Source organism: Macaca nemestrina, chromosome 1, assembly GCF_043159975.1.
Source record: "Macaca nemestrina isolate mMacNem1 chromosome 1, mMacNem.hap1, whole genome shotgun sequence".
Taxonomy (NCBI): Eukaryota; Metazoa; Chordata; class Mammalia; order Primates; family Cercopithecidae; genus Macaca; species Macaca nemestrina.
Window position 1 is genome coordinate 29,698,003 of NC_092125.1, and position 21,321 is coordinate 29,719,323.

General features: G+C 39.1%; 1 protein-coding gene across 9 annotated transcripts in view; it reads left to right on the top strand.

Annotated features, from left to right (window-relative positions):
• Positions 1–628: 628 nt before the first annotated feature.
• LOC105484426 (dynamin 3) overlaps positions 629–21,321 on the top strand; it is a 564,467-nt gene continuing 543,774 nt past the window's right edge. For 7 of the 9 annotated variants that reach the window (XM_071069603.1, XM_071069594.1, XM_071069570.1 and 4 more), the window contains exon 1: positions 630–944. In XM_071069603.1, coding sequence (XP_070925704.1) covers positions 784–944 — 161 coding nt within the window. In that variant the 5' untranslated portion in view covers positions 630–783. Of the gene's footprint in view, positions 945–21,321 lie in introns of all 9 variants that reach the window. The other 2 variants (XM_071069595.1, XM_011745975.2) reach the window with 2 other exon arrangements.

The window sequence follows — 21,321 nt, forward strand, 5'->3', positions numbered from 1 at the left end:
GGGCAAATGGCATGAGAAGTCTCACAGGCCAGAGTGATTGAAGGGGTGTGTAGGGGCAGGTAAACCCTACAGACTCTACCTGTGCTTATGCGGGGCTGGGGAGGACGAGTCATTACAGATGAAGAATTAGGTAAGGTCAGACCACTCAGGGCCTTAGATGGATGTCACATGAAGAATTTAGACTCCAACAGGCCTGCCACCCTGGGAGGAGTCATCGCGGGTTCTGGAGAAGGGCGTGACAGAGATTTCCTTTTGGGAAGTGTACTCTGGCAGCTGTGCCCCGGTGGTGGCGGCGGCGGTGCTGCTCCTGCTGGTGACCGTGTGGTGTTGTTAGCGGAGATAGTGCTTTCCACTGGGCTTTGGCTTGGTAGCCGCTGAAAGAGAACAACGCTGCCGCTGCTGCTGATTTCATGCCATTCCCTGACCTGGCTCTGTAACTTGGCCTCTGAGCCTTGGCCACAGAACGCAGAGGCCGTGGCATCTGGCCGCAGCTGGGAGGCAGTGCTTGCGCGCGGGGCAGGGTGGTGGGTTGGGAAGCCTGGGGCGGGGTAGCCGCGGGCCGGGGGCGGGGCACCGCGGAGCCAGGCCACGCCCCTGCTCGCCCGCGCAGGCGCGCTGCGGGCCGTTAGCTGTCAGAGCCAAGCGGCGGGCTGGCGGCGGGCTCCGACGTCTGCGCCAGGACCCGGCGGGCTGAGCCCGGCGCAGCAGCCGCAGCCAGGGCAGCGCGGCCCCTACTCCCGGTCAGGTCGTAGAGGCGAGCTGGTCGCTGGCGCCTCGGGCAAGATGGGGAACCGGGAGATGGAGGAGCTGATCCCACTGGTGAACCGTCTGCAGGACGCCTTTTCGGCGCTGGGACAGAGCTGCCTGCTGGAGCTGCCGCAGATCGCCGTAGTGGGCGGCCAGAGCGCCGGCAAGAGCTCGGTGCTCGAGAACTTCGTGGGCAGGTGAGCGCGCAGGGCGCTGAGTGAGGATGCGGCGGGGGGCGACCCCGCTCCGGGCCGTTGGAACGTGGACGGGCAGCGGGAGCCAGAGGGTGTGTGGACCAGGCGCTGTGGTGGAATGGGGGGCAGAGTGGCGGTGTCCGTGGGGCGGGCGGGGTCCTCCAGCTCTGGGCATCCTCCGTCCCCTGCCACCCCCCGCCGGGTGGCCCTCCTGCCTGCCTTTCATCGTGCGATACAAAGCCATTTCCTCCCTGTCCTCCAGTCGGGGAGTCGGGGGAGGGTTCCGCCCCGGGATCGACCCCCACCCCCTCGGTGCGCGCCAGCCCCGGGCAGCCTCCCTGCGTAGCGCGCCGAAAGCTTCCCAGTGCCCCTCTCCTGTTTTCCCGGCTCAACACCCGCCTCCTTTTCCTGTCGCCCTCCGCGAGGCTCCCTGCGAGGCTGTGGGGCTTTATCCCCCGAGCCCCCTCCCCTAGGTGGAGATGCTTTCCTTCTGCCTGGGTTCTCGTTCCTCTCAGCTGTCTACTGTTGCCTGCCTCTAGCTGGGGAGGCGGGGTGCGAGGAGAAAGACGTCGTTTGTTGTGGTGAAGCTTTATCCGGAGACGCTCCCCCACCATTCTCCTCTCGGAGAGTCGAAGAATAAAAGGTGGTGTGTTTGCGTGTGCACCTATTCACAGCTCCAGACAACTGTGAGAGAGCCCTAGGCACAGACTTGGCAGTGGGTGGACTTGTGTTGTCCAGGTGCCATGTCATTCCTGCATCATCTCGGAACTGACCAGCATCTTTCTCGCACTCTCACTGCGCCCCCTCCCCCAGCATCATCTTCCGTTCTCTAAGCTCCTATTTGTCTTGCTAGCCTTCAAGATAACATTCTGAATCTAAATTGTAGTTGTGGTTTTCCTCATGACTCTTAATACAGAAACAGCTAAAGAATTAATTTTTGAATTGGGAATCAGCATTTCTTCCACTGAGCAATTCATGAGGGATTAAGTTACCTTAATGGCCTAGACTGAAGAGTGCAGACATTTGCTAAGAAGAGCCCATTTGAAAGCATTATGAAAGCTGAAATCTGTTTCCTAGTAGTAGAAAACCAGGTAGAAATATACAGTATCCAAGAAAAAATGCTGGCGAGATTGTACTTTATTCTTTTTATTTGACTCATTTGTGACTTGGAATGCAGAAGATTCCTGTTTCTGTTCCTTTTTTCTTTTTTTGTTAGTGTTTGGTGATGTGTAAAATTTAGAGCTGGATATGCCCACATTTCCTTTGGAAATGCCAGTGTTCATAAAGTACATATTCCTTTCTCCCAAATGATGTTCCATCTTTCAGATGATACTTTTTTTTTCCTGTATGAACTAGAAAGATAAGAAACCTAATAAAGTAAAAATTGCTTTGTATCCTTGAGTAATTCACTTAATTACTACACCCCATTTTTATACATTTTTTTGATTAACGAGCAAAGTGAAGGTAAAGTATTTTGCCTACGTCATCTTAGCCTTCTGGTGAAGTGATGGATAAATGTGTTATTTCAAACATATAACAGTTACTTTCTTTGATTTGTTGCCAATGAAATTTACTAGATTTAAAGTGGCATCCAAAGAGTGAGTTTTGATAATATATTTTTGGTTTTCCAAATGCCAGGGCATTTTTGTCATGACACTTTAAGAGTTATTTAACTATTTTTGTTTTTTAAACAAATACTTAGATTAAAATTGTAAGTATTTCAAATGAAATTACCATATTTTTATGCATCTTCCATATATTTACTTGGATGAGCCTATATTATATGTAAGTGCATTGTTTGTAGTCAGAGCTTTTGAACTTAATGTCAATTTTATGCACATATCACAATTCTACTTTCTAGGTTTTGAAATCCTAACATTCTTCTTAATGTTATAATAAAATTGTACACATTTCCCCACAGTAGCTATGTTCTTTTGAAATGATAATTTGAAAAAAGAAATATAGAAGAGTAAAATATTTAAGCTTGAATATTTTTCAAGATGGAATAAAAAATAGGGACATTACAAGTATAACAATCAGAACACTTACCAGAATGCATTAGTAATTTGTTGTACTTTAAAAAGTTTTACCACTAATTAACCGTTAGAATGTCAAATCAAAGAAAAGGGTGAACACAGAGGAAAAAGGTCATTTAATCCATATGTAAAGTCTGTATTATATGTAGAGATAACACCTGCCTAGCAGAGCTTATATATTAAGGAGAAAATTTAATTAGGAAGGTCATTTGACTTTAATAAAGATTTCGGTCATTGAATTATTGAGGAATCTAATTTCCAATTATAAGCCAACCTTAGGGAAAATGGAGTTTTCTATTTTGATAAGATATTCAGCCTAGGTGGAAAAAATTGTATCCATTTTCTACTATAACATCTTAGTGCTTTCTTGTCATTATCCAGGAATTTTGCAATAAAAATACGTTTCTTTACTAAGGATGCAACTTTACTCTTTTACACGAAACTGTTTTCATTTTAAGACTCTGATCTAATGTGCAGTTATTGAATGCAGCCATAAAAACCAAGGGTCATCACTTGTGTAAATTAATTGTGTTTGCTCTTGACTTAAGCTTCTTCTCTACAAAATAATGATGCATTTTCTCAACAATCCTTATTTAGTGGACTAACTGTATCTTCTCTCAGATAGTTTGTTTATATTGAGTTTTTTTGACACCAATGAATGAATTCGGATGTGAATATGTTTACTTCATTTAGCGGTCGCTGTAAAAGCTGGTTTTTGGGTGACAGGTTTGAGATTGTTATGAATAAAATGAGTCATGAATGAACCACTTGTTTGTGATTTTCTTGCTGAAGTGATGAACGTGCATATTAATTTGATATAGCATGAGTAACCAGATTGTTCTTTTGGTGGTGCAGAATGAGATATATGTTGGCAATGAGAGGCAGCTTAAGATCTAATGAATAGAACCTGAGACCTCTAATCTGAACATAGGGGTTTACTAGCTGGCTTAGGTCTGCCTATTGGTCTGGTTTGTATACAGAAGAATTAAATTTATTCAACTATTTTCATTATACATATACATATATTTATAGTACAGTGGTGATGATAATAATGGTTAACATTCATTGACTGCTTGTTATTTGTAGGTACTATTCTGGGTGCTTTTATATGAATAATCTCGTTTAGTCCTCATAAAACCCCAAAGAGGTAGGTACTCTTATGATTTCCATTTTACAGAAGAGGAAATTAAGATTTAGAGAGTTTGAGTAACTCACTCAAGGATAATTTAATTTAATATGAAAACAATGGAGCTAAGATTCAACTAGAGGTGTTGATCACTATAACCCATGTTCTAGAATCTCTGTGCCATATTGCATCCTCCATATTGAAGTTTACTGTTTCCTCTGATAAATACTTTTAACTTCTTTCTTGCTCCCTATATAAATGCTGCCTGTATTAATAAGAAGCTGGCCAGGCACAGTGCTCATGCCTGTAACCCCAGCATTTTGGGAAGCCAAGGCGGGAGGATTGCTTGAGCTCAGGAGTTTGAGACCAGTCTAGGCAACATAGTGAGATCTTGTCTCTACAAAAAAACAAAAAAAATTAGCCAGGTATGGTGGAGCATGCCTGTAGTGCCAACTTCTCGGGATGCTGAGGTAGGAGGATCACTTGAGTCCAGGAGGTCAAGGCTGTAGTGAGCCAGGATCGTGCCACTGCACTCCGGCATGGCTGACAGAGCAAGACTCTGTCTCAAATAATAATAGTAAACAAGAAGTTAACTATGTTAATGATTTTATTCATATTTATTTATATATGTTTACCTTGCCTCGTTTCACAGAAAATTTGAGGTGACCCTTTAGGTAGAAGCAACATTTATTAAAAGATAAGTATTTTTCTTTGCTATTTTAGACATTGTTAAAGAGAGTTTTAAAATGTAATTGGATTGTTTATTTAAGTATGTTTTTCGAATGCATATAACTCGTTTATAGAGGTGTTAAGTGAAAACTGTACTGGTTGCTAATACGCAGATGTTTTAAAATGACACACTTGTTAGAAGCATTAGTTTTTCAATGCTAATTATATAGGCAGAAGAGTCCACATTATTTTATTCTAGTCTGAGTTGTAAATAGACTCTCAATTCTGCACAAATAGAAAAAGTTTTGTGATTAATGGGAATGAAATAAAACATTTTAAAAAAGTGATTATGCTGATATTTTTCAAGAAATTGCTTCTAAGTATTATTAGATAAATGGTGCTAAGAATTAAAATGTCATAATTATTGAGAACCATACTTCATAGTTCCCAAGGGTCTATAAATAAAGTGTCAAAACATGAACTTTTCTTCATCCAACAATGAATTGGTAGAACTTGAAATCACAAAAATATTTTTGCTGAATTAACATTATATAATATATGTTTAGGTTATCACAAATTCACAGTTGGTGGTACTTAATTACCACCGTCAAATGAATTCTTTTTTTATTAACAATGTGTGAGAAGCAATACAACTAAGGTAACTGGACTGGATAGGATATCTCTGTTTTAGAATCTACTTATGATTAACAGTTATCCAAAAATGCACTTGATTTAACTTCTTTCCGAATGAAGTTGGGCAGTCACCCAGAACCTTGGAGGAATGGAAACTTAATCTTTAGCTGGATTAGAGGGTAGGCTATCGGGTTCTCTATCAATGGAGCATACATTTAGAGTGTTAGATCTTCTTAGGTAGTACCTTTTGCAGGGCTAGTAAGTTAAATTATGAAGTTTTATTCATTATTGTGATTTATGTTAGAGGGACTTCAAGTATCTAGAAAGAAATAGATTATTTTTTTTCCTCTGCTACCAGAGCCAAGTCAAGAGAGTCCCAAGCTCATATGCTATATAGAATGATCCAATTTAATTTTCTGTATGGCCAAAGTTTTGCAATTTATCCTAGTCCAAGTTTGCATTGCAATTTCGTACACTCTCTGCATTGATTTAAAAATTCTTGTGGATTATGTTATACTAAATACATTTTATAAAGTAGAGGGGAAAAAGGGGGCCAACATTTGCTTAGCCATTATGGGGTGGCAGACGTGGATTCTGCTAGACACTTTTCATACCTTCTATTCCTTACCTGTTTCCATATCCCCATGTCAATAGGGGAGAAAATTCAGGGTTGGAGAGACAAGTCATTCACCCAGAATCATATGGCTAGTAAGCAGCCAAGCTGGCATTCGGTATGACTCCTACTGGAACTCTTGAGAAATATGGACACATAAAACCAATGAACATGTATTTATTGAGTTCTAAGTATACTGGGTAAGAATATATAAGAAAATATGAAGCTGATGTATGTATAAAAAGAGAACTGACAGGATAAAGTATGAGACAACTTTCAAATGCATATGTAAAATGAAGGTAGTCAGATATAATGCAAACTAATCAGGATAAAAAATTATAGTATGTCAATTTATTTTTACAAAAATCCCCAAAAAACTACAGTTCTGAAATTGAACTGAATATAAGTGGAAAGTAGACAATATATGAGTTTCCAGTGGCATCTGGCAGCCCGTATCATTTTAGCTCAAGCCTGCATGTACTGAAGTATCTATGTCAAAGCAGGAAGGTGGTGATCTGTGTCTCAGTTTCTGAGTTGACAACAAGGCATTGAATTTAGACTGTGACTTTATCACAAAGAGATACTGTATATTGGAGAGGGCCCTAAAGAAGAACAGCAAGGAAAAAAAAAGAGGTTGGAGAGATTAAAAATATAACTGGATGCAGTGAAGGTTAATTGAGAGTGGGATGGATCAGATCAACTATTTTATAAGGACCTCCAAGACACTAATACTTAAGGGAGGTGAATTCTATTTTCGTTTTAAAGAATAAGTTATTTAGTTAAAGGAGTAGAATAAGTCGAAGATACAAATGTCAGGGAAAATGTCCTAAAGGCAAACCTGAAAATGGAATGAATTGTTTAGAATGGGAGGAGGGTAAAGGAATTGACACCAAATGATTTGAATTTCATGAATTAAAAATCATTTCCAACAAATTAGAGGGTTCATTAATACCATATTTATTACTCTGTGTGTGTGTGTGTGTGTGTGTGTGTGTGTGTGGTCATAGGTAGCTTAGCTTTTTCTTCCTCTATTAGTAGCAAGACTGGCATTTGATGACATTATTATAAGAAGCTTTCCTCTGGCTTGATTTTCTCTAACTTGCTGGAGCCACAGTAAGATACAGAGAAACCAGAGATTTGCCCAAGGTCAGAAAAAATCAGAGCTAGGTTTGGAACTTAATGTTAGGAACTGGGAGGCCTGTGCCAGTTCATCATCTTCTCTTCCTCCTCTTATTGTTTTAGAGCACCTCCCTCCAACCCTTACCCTGCCTCCTCCTTTTCCCATCCCTTTGCATTGGGCCAGCCTTTTTCTCTTCCATGATACTCTCCTTCATTACTCTTCTTGATAGTTGACCAGCAGTGACATTACATTTTATTACATTTTTTTTTTCCCCATACAGAATAGTGGAGACAGGGAGCACAATTTTTCTCAGACTTAGGGAAGTTAATTTGACTGAAATAGCATACTCGTGAGTAAAGTGTGACTTTTAGGGAACAGATGGGCCCAGGAAAAGACTGAATAAGATATTGGATGTTTTTACACATTATTAATATTTATCCACAAGGTGGGCATTAGCTAGAAAGATATGCCTGAGATGGTCATCAATAGGCCTTGCTTAAACCAACACAAGCTTCTGAAAAGTTGTATGTAAATAAATAATCTAAACAGAAATGTTATTATTTAAACAAGTGGGTGAACTTTTAGGTAAATTAAAGATATTTTTGTGTAGCAAATCTGCTTCCTTCAGTTTGCCTGTTTTCTATTCTTTGTGTGTGTGTGTTTGTATTCTTAGAGTGCATTGGGTGACACTGAGGTCCATTAATGTTATAGAGATTATTTTAACAATTAATTTTTCAGCAAGCATTAATGTGTTAAATCTTTAGTGTTAATTGATAATAAAAACAGAGCAGTTGTTGAGGAAAATGATGATACATTTAATGCCTGAATTATATGAATGATACAGGATTGCTTTAGATCTTGTTTTTCCCTAGTATCCCTGCTGCAAGTCCTCTATTTCCAAGGGTTGAAAATGTGCCTCAGTGCTCCTTTGTGACAGTGTGTCATTTTTATTTCCCACTGCTTCAAGGTCATGATATACCCATGAATAGCATATACACACATGATAGCAGTAGCTAGGGCTTCTGAAGGACCTCTTTGTTTATCCTTTCAGTGGCTTGGAATTGAAAGACTAATGTATTTAATAAGTAATTTAGCAGGTGACTAAACTTGTTTATGGTGCTTGTTTTTTTAGATTCCCCAAAAGTGAATATTTGAAGAGGAATCATCACAGTGTGGTGATGGAGTGCAGGCTTTGCTGGCTGCTCTTGAGTCCTGCCTCTGACTCTCGCTGGTAGCATGGCTCCTCATTACGGAACCTAGCCTCACTTGGCCTCAGTTTCTTCATCTGCAAAATAGGGATTGCAGACTTCACCTTTTAATCTGTGTGCGAGTTCTGAGTAAGATGGTATCAAGTGCCTGGCCCATAGTATGCATTCAATAACTGATTGGTCTTAATTTAAATCAGTTATTTAGACTGGACATTTTTTGAGTATTTTAAAAACAAAAGTAAGTTGAGGCAGATGGTAATGCATATTTGCAAATTCTTTTTGTGAATGTTGGAAAATTACAGTTGCATCAAAATGCTTACTTGTAGACAAGGCTAATAGAATATATTTGAGCCTTCTTTAAAGAAAGCATTGCCCACGTTCGTTAAATGCATTGTCACAGTGCATTCTTGTTTTTTTTTAAATCGATACATGCAAAGTGAACCCAGTTTGTATACTCTTCCCTTCCAAGAGTTCCGAAGCAGTTTCTGTTATTTCATTAATCCTTCGAATTTCTGTGAGAAGATAGCAAAAGCATGTTTTGTTTACTTTAATTTAGAAATAAAAAAAGATTAAGCTGGAAAAAAGTTAGGTGACATACTAGGGGTCACATGGTGAGTACTAGAGATTAATGAACAAAATAGAATTAATAACAGAGATAATGGAATTCAAATGAATTTTTCTGACATTATTTTTAGCTTTTTCCTAGAGAATAGATTTTAAGGAAGATAGTCGATTCTGTGATATAAAGTAAACCATTCTTAGCATGTTCCTTTTCTTTTGGAAGTGTTAGATGAAATTGCAGGCAAAGGTGGGATAGAAGGGGGAAAAACAATTGAGGAAGTCTAGTTGGTGAAGCAGAACTGCTTAGCAAGAGTATGGTCTGAGCCCAAGGAAAACATCTACAACCAAGGGTTCAGGAGGTAAGATGTAATTAGACCTTAAAAGAAGTACCAACATTTTTGTAGTAGATGTTGAAATAATACCCAATAGCTCCTTTTTTTTTTTCCAGTGTAAAGATTCATATTCTGATTTGATTGATATTCCCATAACTTGTTAACCGTCAGTTTTAGCTCTGAGCTAGTTAGCTGGTTCTATTTGGAATTACATTATTTTTAAGTTACTAGATATACCTCAGAGGCTTTGAAAAGGATAGCTTTGGGTTTCTTATCTAGTGGAGGTTTAGAACCCTGTATATGTGTGTCTGTTTATGTTTTCTGGTTAATAAAACTGAAACCCATTCTCTTCATATTTTGAAGAGAGGGACAAAGGCTTGCAATTATTTTTATGGATCCTAGCCTTCATGGTTCTGAGTCCTACTACCAGGACAGCAACAATTGTGTGGTGAGATTTCTGCACTCGTATCTGAATACCAATAGAATGACCTGCATACTGAAGTCCTTGTAAGTTCAACTTAAGAAACTTTAGCCTGTTTATTTAATCCTAAAAACATATCACGTAAAATATATGTGTGGGTACTTGATTTGAATTATGTACTTTGAATGTTAAATATTCTCTTAGGGCTTTTTTTTTCCCCCCAGAGTCAATTAAGAAGGGAAGTGGCAGAAGGATCATGAGTGCCTCGCTTGCAGAGCAAGCGGGGAGATGAGAAGGAGGAAGCAATGCTTTTGTGAGTGTCCACTAGATTGTAGGGACATACGAAGAGAAAAGAACCATAAGGTTCAACTGCTGTGGGAATTAGGAGTATCTGTGAATGAGTTAGTTTGGGGTGTATTTGGTTCCCCCCCCAACTCCCTGTGGCAGGTGGTCCCTGCGTATTTGTTGAAGGTGTGCCAAAGGTAAGTAAGATTGCACGCCAAGAACAGTGAGAGCTGGGTTTAGTCTGGCCTCTGCTGTCATCCGCTGGTCTTCCTCAGCTCTCTCTGTCTGATTTAGAGGCCCCTCCTTGGTGGCCCTTGTTAACACTTCACTGCACAGGAATCTACTGAACAGTTGGTTGCCTCATCTGTCTGCCCAACTATTTGCAGCTTCCATGAAGCCAGGAGCTGTGTCTCCTTTATCATTTTCCATAGTGCAGTGCTGGCATACGGCAGGAGCTAACTGAATGAATCAGCTACTTGACTCTGTACAAGCCATTTATCTAAGCTGAAACATAACCTTTGTCATCAATAAATTGGTTGAAAATAGTAGAGTGGGCTTGGATTAGAACAGTGGTTTTTTTTTTTGAGACTGAGTCTCGCTCTGTCGCCCAGGCTGAAGTGCAGTGAATGGCGTGATCTCTGCTCACTGCAACCTCTGCCTCCCAGGTTCAAGCAATTCTCATGCCTCAGCCTCCTAAGTAGCTGGGACTACAGGGGTGCACCACCACACCTGGCTAATTTTCATATGTTTAGTAGAGATGGGGTTTCGCTATGTTGGCCAGGCTTGTCTTCAACTCCTGACCTCAGGTGATCCGCCCACCTCGGCCTCCCAAAATGCTGGGATTATAGGCATGAGCCACTGCACCCGGCCTGAACGGTGTTTTTTAAACTGTAGATTGTGACCTAATAGTGGGCCATGATATCAATTTAGTGAGATTGTGTTTGACAGTGTTAAATAAAGTATCAGACTACATCCAAGGTAGTTATAAGTACTGCTTTGTGAAAGTTTTGTATTAGTTGCATATTTGTATATGCATACTAGGCTGCAATATAAAATGTATTTCTTACTGTGGGTTATCTTCAAAATTGTTGAATGCCTCTGGTCTAGATTAAATTTAATATTACTTCTAGGTGCTTATTTGGTTATTCTCTGTTTAAATGGCAGGACATATCTTTTTTTTTTTTTGAGACGGAGTCTCGCTCTGTCACCCAGGCTGGAGTGCAGTGGCCTGATCTCCGCTCACTGTAAGCTCCGCCTCCCAGGTTCATGCCATTCTCCTGCCTCAGCCTCCTAAGTAGCTGGGACTACAAGCACCTGCCACCGTGCCTGGCTCATTTTTTGTATTTTTTTTTTTTGGTAGAGACAGGGTTTCACTGTGTTAGCCAGGGTGGTCTCGATCTCCTGACCTCGTGATCCACCTGCCTCGACTTCCCAAAGTGCTGGGATTACACACGTGAGCCACCGTGCCCGGCCCAGGACACATCTTTTTATTAGAGAAGGCACAATTCACACTATACCGTTACTATTCCACTAGGATGAATTAAAATGGAAATAACTTTATTATTTTAATAATAAATAAATCACTTTATTATTTATGTCTTTTAATCGAAAAAGTGATATGTACATGTAATACAAATTCAGACATTCCAAAATACCTTTTATGTATACCATACAAATGCCTTTCCCCTATTGAGGTTTCCTAGTAAGATGTTTCATTTACCTGCCTGTCTTCCAGATTACTTCTGAATTTGTATTTTCTTTATATGAAATTTATTTGAGTTTTGAGGACAGACAGAATTTAATAAAGTGGTTTGCAGGTAGATGATACAACCAGTTAAGAAAGGCCACGTTTGAAAATTCTATTAGCAGATGGATTTGTGCATTTACTGAGTCATTTACAAAGAATCATATGTTGCGAGTCCACAGTATGCCAGAAATTGTGCGAGGCTCTGATGTGCAGCAGCTCCTTCAACGAGCTTGCTGATCCAGTGGGTACAGGATTGCTATGCACTGTGTTGTTAGGATACCCAGGCTAACAATTGTTATGAGAGCCATTTGTCAGAGAATCGTTGGTGAGTTCATGATACTGTCTCTAAATATTTGAGGAGCTGTTACTTGGAAAAAGATTAGACTGACTCAGTATCTCCCCAGAAGACATCATTAGAACAAATGGGTGAACGTTACAGGCAGACAGACTTAAACTTAACGTAGGGGAGACTGTTCAATAGAACACTTTAAAACATGGAATGGATTGCCTGTGAAACAGTAAGTATTCCATCCCCATAAGGGTAGAGACTGGCGATTGATGACTTGCTGGCTGCTTGGCATGGTGTAGTCAGGAGGGGGGTTGAGCAAAAGGACTTTGAAGGTTGTTTTTTTTTTGTTGTTGTTTGTTTGTTTTGAACAGTCTTATGATTAGGCTTGATGGATGCCAGAAACCTGGCCTTAAAAAAATGTGTGTTTTCTATAGGTTATCTGTAGGTAGGTAAGAAATGACAGACTTATAAAAGAGTTAAGACCTCTCTGGGTCTAGCCCTTCAAAAAATCACTGTGCCTGTCAGCGTATGGAACGGCTAATTCCATGAAGCAGCTGTGATTAAGGGTGTTTTACAGGTAAATTGTATTTATTCTTCTTCTTCTTTTTTTTTTTTTTTTTTTTTTTTTGAGACAGGGTCTAGCTCTGTCACCCAGGCTGTGGGGCAATAGCAGGAATACTGCTCACTGTAGCCTCAATCTCCCTGGCTGATGAGATCCTCCCACCTCAGCCTTCCAAGTAGCTGAGACCACAAGTGTGCACCACCATGCCCAGCTAATTTAAAAATTTTTTTTGTAGACACAGGGTCTCCCTACGTTGCCCAGGCTGGTCTTGAACTCCTTCCTGGGCTCAAGTAATTATCTTGCCTTGGCCTCCCAAAGTGCTGGGATTACAGGTATGAGCCACTGTGCCTGGTCTGTATTTATTTATTTATTTTTTTAGAAAGCTCAATTTTAAAATCTGCTTTTCTAATTGATGCAGTTTCTTTCAGTGGTGTACCAGTGTAGAAACTTAGAAAATAAACATAGTTTAGTTTCCTTTTTTATTTTTAAAATCTTCCTATATCTAACACATATTGTAATTTCTTTATTCAAAACATCTTTTTGAATAAAGGAAACACCTTTTCCTCTTTCTTCTCATTCTGACCATCAGAGTCTCAGCTGTCCTCCTTTCGCACGTGGGATAACTCTGACAGCATCCTGCCCTCTCACTCTCTCCATTTCTTATTCATCCATTCCATGTAAACATTGCTGCTCTCAGGTTAATCTTCCAAAGCACAAGTTTAATGTCTCTGTCCTCAATAACCTGCAGTCCCCTCCCTCCCCTTTAAAAATCTCTACTTGGTTTTCAAAACTTTCTACCCATTCAACTTTTGCTTTCCACTCCTGCCAGAGGTTTTCACCTCATTTTTTTCCATCTTTTCTGTGGATGCAGTGGCCATTTCTGATTACTTAAGAACAGGCATAGCTTGAGTAGAACATATTTTGTGACCAAAAGGAGTTTAAACAATCCACTTATACTTGAGTTCCTACCTTGTGAAAGACACTGTTTTGGGATAGAAAAAAAAAATTTGCCCTTAACAAAATTGAGTGTAGACTAGCATAGAGTGTAGTCAGAACTTACACAGTGTTGAGGTAAAGAACATGTATTCTGTGGAGCCTGACGCCCTGGGTTCACATCCCCGTTCTGCCACTTAATAGTTCTGCGATCTAAGTAATCACTTAACCTGCCTGTGCCGCAGCTTCCTCACCGGTACAATGGGACAATAGTAGTACCCTCCTCATGTGGTGGTTGTAAAAATTAAATTAATACATGTGAAACACTTAGGAGAGTGTCTGTCACATGGGAACATAGTTACCTGTTTGTGAGTATTATTATTGGGGATGGAAGTTTAGACAGAATTTGGGTGCCTTTAGAGGTGCAGAGTGTTCTGGATGATCAAAGGAAAAGAACAATTTTTCCCTTTTTTTTTTTTGAGACAGAGTCTCGTTCTTGTCACCCAGGCTGGAGTGCAGTGGCGCGATCTCGGCTCAATCTATCAAATTCTTACTATTTAATGCCCATTTCAAATACTGCTAGTTTACATGGAATCTTTCTTGGACTCTCCAAAGAAAACTTGAAAGACCTCCGCCTCCCAGATTCAAAGATTCAAGCGATTCTCCTGCCTCAGCCTCCTGAGTAGCTGGGGTTACAGGCACCCGCCAGCATGCCAGGCTAATTTTATTTATTTATTTATTTTTTGTAGAGATAGGGTTTCACCATGTTGGCTAGGCTGGTCTCAAACTTCTGACCTCAGGTGATTCGCCTGCCTCCACCTCCCAAAGTGCTGGGATTACAGGTGTGAGCCTCCGTCCCAATTTTTCCTTTTTTGAAAATTATTATTTTAGGTTCAGGGGCACATGTGCAGGTTTGTTTTATAGGTAAACTCGTGTCATGGGGGCTTGTACAGATTATTTCTTCACCCAGGTACTAAATCTAGTACTTAATAGTTATTTTTTCTGATCCTCTCCCTTCTCCCACCCTTCACCCTCAAGGAGGCCCCAGTGTCTATTGTTTCCTTTGTGTTTATGTGTTCTAATCATTTAGCTCCCGCTAATGAGTGAGAACAGGCAACATTTGGTTTTCTGCTCCTGCATTAGTTTGCTAAACATAGCAGTCTCCAGCTCCGTCCGTGTTCCTGCAAAGAACATAATCTCATTCCTTTAAGGCTACATGGTATTCCATGGTGTATATGTACCACATTTTCTTTATCTAGTCTGTCACTGATGGGCATTTAGGTTGATTCCATGTCTTTGCTATTGTGAATAGTGCTGCAGTGAACATTCATATTCATGTGTCTTTATGATAGAATGACATAGTTATATTTCTCTGGGTATATACCCAGTAATGGGATTGTTGGATTGAATGGTACTTCTGTTTTTAGTTCTTTGAGGAATTGCCATATCCTTTCTGCAATGGTTGAAATAATTTACACTCTCACCAACAGTGTATAAGTGTTACCATTTCTCCATATCCTTGTCAGCATCTGTTATTTTTTGACTTTTATATAGTAGCCATTCTGACTGGTGTGAGATGGTATCTTCATTGTGGTTTTGATTTGCATTTTTTCTGATGATCAGTGATGTTGAGCTGTTTTTTTTTTTTTTTAATTTTTTCATATCCCTGTTGGCCGTATGTATGTCTTCTTTTGAAAAATGTCTGTTCATGTCCTTTGCCCACTTTTTTCTTGTAAATTTAAGTTACTTACAGATGCTGGATATTAGACCTTTGTCAGATGCATAGTTTGCAAAAATTTTCTCCCATTCTGTAGGTTGTCTGTTTACTCTATTGATAGTTTCTTTTGCAGAAGCTCTTAAGTTTAATTAGAATCCCTCTTGTCAATTTTTGCTTTTGTTGTGATTGCTTTTGGTGTCTTTGTTATGAAATCTTTGCCCATTCCTACATCTCAGATGGTATTGCCTAAGTTGTCTTCCAGGGTTTTTATAATTTTGCGTTTTACGTTTAAGTCCTTAATCTATCTTGAGTTGATTTTTATATATGGTGTAAGGAAGGGGTCCAGCTTCAATCTTCTGCATATGGCTAACCAGTTATCCCAGCACTATTTATTGAATAGGTAGTCCTTTCCACATTGCTTGTTTTTGTCAGCTTTGTTGAAGATCAGATAGTCATAGGTGTGTGGACTTATTTCTGGGCTCTCTATTCTGTATTCTGTCCCATCAGTCTATGTGTTTGTTTTTGTACCAGTACCATGTTGTTTTGATTACTGTTGCCCTGTAGTATAGTTTGAAGTCAGGTAGTATAATTACTTTAGCTGTGTTCTTTTTGCTTAGCATTGCCTTGGCTATTTGGGCTCTTTTTTGGTTTCATTTAAATTTTAAAATAGTTTTTTTCTAGTTTTGTTCAAGTCAGGAAGACAGCCCACACCAGAACCTGAACCAGCTGAATCTTAATTTTGGACTTCTAGCTTCCAGAACTTTAATAAATAAATCTCTTTTATTTAAGTGACCCAGCATGTGGTATTTTGTTATGGTAGCCTGAACAGACTAATACAAGTACTTAACTTTTATTGAGTTTTTGCTAATTAAATTGTTGATCTGACTTAGATGGGTTGGTACTGAGAGTGAGGATCATGGGTTTAAATAAGAGATTTATTTTTACATTTATGAGAAAAAATTGACTGATGCACTAATATTCTTAGCTTGATAAACTAGTATCCTTAGCCCATGTGCCTCAGTTTTTGAGGTATCTATTCTTTCACCTGTACTTCTCTCTTCATTTTCTTAATGATGTAAGCTACTTGTGATTCTCCCATCTTAACCTTTGCCCTCTTCAGCTGCTGACTTAGCTTTCCTTCCCTTCATAACCGTCACACAACTCTCACTGTCTGAATGCAGGAACCTAATGGATTTGAAAAAAAAGATTATGATACTGAAAAGATTGGTCCATCCCAGCATCTCCCAAAGAAGTATATGGATATCTGTGTAAGATTTACCTGAGGAACTTATGAAATAAAGGTTCCTGGGCTCCACTGAGGGAGGCCCACTCAGTGGGTCTGGAGGTAAGCCAGGGTAATCAGTATTTTTCAGAAGTTCTCCTCATGCTCCTGATAAGCAGCCAGATATGGGAGCTATTAATCACCACTTCCACAATTCCCATTATTTCTGCAGCTGAGGATAAGGAATGCAGTGTGTCTTCCTTCCTCGTCAGTACACTGAAACTGCCCTTCCCAAGGTCACCAACGACCTCCAGACAGCTTAATTTACTTTCCAAATATGTCTGAAACTGATCATCTATGCTTAATTCCTACAACTACAGGCTGAATACAAGTTGTCATCGTTCATCTTCTGGACTATAACAATAGACTCATAATACTTTCCCCATCTGTAACCTTCCAATCTGGCTTTCACACAGCCATAGCATAATTGATATGGAATTCAAATTAAATCACATCACTGTCATAGTTAAAATTTTTCAGTTCCTAATGCCAACAGCATAAAATCATCAAAGCTTCTTGGGATGTCATACAAGGCCCTGTGTAGCCCAGCCTCTCCAGGTTGTGAGTTGTTATTCTTTTACCTGGCTGCACAGCGTACCCCCTAGACACCCACCGCACTGTTTCATTGCCTTTGTTCACGTCATTATTGTTTTTCTCCCCACTATTATTATCTCGAATTTGGGTCTCCTTTCCTCTGGGATACCCCAACTGCCTCCCACCTCCTCATGTCTCCTGGGTTTCCTGTCCCTCTTCTGGGTACACATCATTCTCTGAGCATTTCTCTCACGTTATACTTACCACATTGTGTTAAATTATCTTATCTGCTTCTATCACTAAATTGTGAGCCTCTTGAGGGTAGAGTCTCTTTTATTTATTTGTTGATTTTCACTTCTAGCATATGGTAATTTCTGAATAAATATTGAATGCGTTAATCTACAAATATAATGGAGAGCTTTCAGCCTTTTTCATACCTGATTTATCTGCAACATATGATGCCTTTTATTGAACACCCACTGTGTGCCAGGCACTGTCTTAAGCACCAGAAAGACAGTAATAAGTGAAAAAGCACACTCCTTGTCATTTCAGAGCTTGCAGTCTAATGAAGAGACATGTAATAAACTAATAAAAATGTATAATTATAAATCAGTATGGATGCCATGACAGAAATGATCAGGATAGTGATAGAACATGGCAGAGAGGGACGTATTTATCAGTTGGTCAGGGGAGTCAGTCTGATCAGATGACATTTCAGCTGAAGGACAAAGAATCAGTCATAAGAAGAGCTAGTAAAAAGCATTCCTTGCAGAAGGAATAGTAGGTGCTAAGACTTTGAGGGGTCACAGAAGTCTGTGTGTTGGAGGAACTTAAGGTAAGTCAGTGTCTCCAGAGCTCAGTCGAGAGGGAGAATTATAGCAAGGAAAGATAGCAGAGGGAAGTTTAGGTAGGCTCTCTTGGTGCCAAAAATAGATTTTATCCAGAGTGCTATGGTAAGTGACTGAAGGAAGGATTTTAATCAGGTTAGTTATGTAATCTGATTTACATTAGAGAAAGATTACTCTAGGTCAGTGCTTTTCGAGACAATAGTCACTACCCCAGGTAGCTATTGTAACTAATGCTACAGATAAACTGAATTTCCAATTTAATTTTAATTACTTTAAATCTGCATTTAAAAACATAATGAATTCAGTTAAGTATGTTTTGGCACATGAAGCTACTTTTTCCAACTATAAATTTTGTGAAATTTAAATATAGATCAGGTATTTCTGATAAAAATTTTAGCATCCAAGTTGAGATGTACTCTAAGTGTAAAATACACATGAAATTTCAGAGATTTGCTATGAAAAAGAATACAAACTGCCTTATTAATGATTTTATATTGATTATTAATACATATTGAAATGATTATAATTTGGAGAAATTGGGCTAAATAAAATGTATTGTTTAATTTTACTTGCTTATTTTTACTTTTTGTAATGTGGCTATTAGAATATTTAAAATTATTTGCATGGCTTATATTATATTTCCATTAGACTTGCATTGCACTAGATGCTGTGATGATAATAAATGGGAGGCAGACAAAGTAGCAGCAGAGAGATGGGTTAGGAATCTTTTGCAGTTGTCTAGGTGGGTGATAATGATATCTTTGATTAGGGAGTGGCAGTGGAAATGGAAAGAAGTGTAAAGAGTCTACAAATGTTTTGGAAGTAGAGTCATCATGACTTGCTGATGGACTAGATGGGGAAGGGAAGAATGAAAAACGACTCTCAAGATTTTGACTTGTGACTGGTATAGTTGGAAGACTGAGAAAAAAGTTGGGAGTTGAACATCTAGGGTATGGATTTGGACATGTTAGAACCTGTAAGGTATGCAGGTGGTTGGATATAAGAGCCTGGGGCACAGAGGAGAGTGTAACTGAAGATGTTAATCAGTACTTGTCAATATATCATTGGTATTTAAAACCTTAAGACTGTACACCAAAAACTATGCAACATCATTGAAAAAAATTAAAGAAGACCAACTAAAATGGAAAGATATCCTATGTTCATGAACTTGAAAACTTAAGTGTTAAAATGGCAATACACCTCAAATCAATCTGCAGACTCAATGAAATTTCTATTAAAATTCCAGGTGCCATTTTTGCAGAAATTGACAAACTGATCTTAAAGTTTTTATGGAGTTGCGTAGGATTCAGAATGACCAAAACAATGTTGAAAGCAAAACAAAACAATTAAGTTGAAGGACTCACACTTCCCAGTTCTAAAACTTACTACAAATCAGTGTAATACTGGTGTGAAGATACACATGCTAAATGAATGGAATAGACTTGAGAGTCCAGAAATAAACTGTTACATTCGTGGTCAATTGATTTTTAACAAGAGTACCAAGACAATTCAATGGAGGAAAGAGTAGCCTTTTCAACAAATGGTACTGGGATAGCAGTATATCCATGTGCAAAAGAATACATTGAGGCCCCTACCTCACATCGTATATACAGATTAACTCAAAATGGATCAAAGACCTAAATGTAAGAGCTAAAGCTACAAAATTCTTAGAAGAAAACACAAGTATAAATCTTGGCGATTTTAGATTAGACAGTAGTTTCTTAGCTATGATACCCAAAGCATAAGTGACAAAATAAAAAATTGTTAAACTGAACAGCATCAAAATTAAAAACTTTTGTGCTTCAAGGGACACTATTAAGGATGTAAAAAGATAACCCAGAGAATGGGGGGAAAGTTTTGCAAATTATATATGTTATAAGGAACTCTTATAACAAAACAATAAAAAGACAACCCAATTAAAAAAATAGACAGAAGACTTGATTTTCTAAAGAATGTATAAATAGCTATATGCACATGGAAAGATGCTTAACATCAGTAGTCAGTAGGGAAGCAAATTAAAATGCAATGATGTGCCACCAGGTATCTCACTAGGATGGCTATGATAAAAAGGATGGATAGTAACAACTGCTGGTGACGATGTGGAGAAATTGGAACACTCATACATTACTGGTGGGAGTGTCAGATTGTACAGACACTTTGGAAAACAGTTTGGCAAACTCCTCAAAAGTTAAACATAGTTATCTTAATGTTATACAAAGCAATTCAACTCCTAGATTCATGCTGAAGACAAATTAAAACACAAATATGTACACACAAAAACTTGTGCATAAATGTTTATAGTAGCATTGTTCATAATAGCCCAAAGGTGGAAACACCCAAATGCCCATCAATTGATCAAAGAATAAACAAAATGTGACATACATTGAATACAATAGAGTATTATTCAACCATAAAAGGGAATTAAGTACTGATACATGCATGCTACAACATGAATAAATCTTAAAAACATTATATACTAAGTGAAAGAAGTCAATGCAAGAGGCCACAGAATATATTATTCCATTTATATGAAATGTACAGAGTAGAGACAGAAAGCAGATTGGTGTTTGCCAGGGCCTAGGGAGAGGAAAGAATAGAGAATGACTGGTAATGGGTATGGAATTTTTCTTGGGTGATAAAAATGTTCTGGAATTAAATAGAGATGGTGTTTTATAATATCATGAATATACTAAAAAATCACCAAATTACACTTCCAAAGGGTAACTTTTATGATCTTTAAATTATATCTCAATTAAAAGAAAACCTTAGTACAGAGTTAAATCACTTTGAGGGAGAGTATATGAAAGAAGGGAAAGAGAAGCAGTAGAAGAAGGACCCTGCAAAGGAGCCCAAGAAGGAGAGGCCAAAGAAGTAGAAAGAATCTAGAGACTCTTTCGAACTGAGAGAAAAGAGTACTTTTGTCGGAGTGGTAGGAATTGGGAAGCCTGACTGGAGTGGGTTGAGGAGATGAGACGTGAGTAAATGGGGACAGAGTGTGTAGATAACTCTTCTGAAAAGTTGGAGGAGAGTGTAGGGCAAAGGAGTGTGTGCTTTTTTTTTGTTTGTTTTTTAAAAACAATACATAACATTCAAAGGGGATGCTTTTTTTTGATGGTAGATATTAGAGCATTTTTGTTTGCTAGTGGGAATGACCCAGAAGTAAGACCCAAGAAGTAAGGTAAGACCAAGAAGAAGATACAGATGACAAAGTACAGAAAGGCAGGAGAGAGAGGTAGGACATGCTTGAGAAAGTATTGTGAGGTGGGACTCCCACAGAGGAGTAGGGGTATCTTATCCACTGTAACTGAAAGGTAAAGAAGCTGGTGCAGACAAGAAGGGTGTATTGATTTGGTGGGGAATGTAGGGAAGCTCCAGTTTGATGAAGTGATAGCATCAGCCGATGGTAGGGTAGGAAGCAGAGGGAGGGGCAGAAAAACAGGAAAAGGTATATAAAGACTATTTGA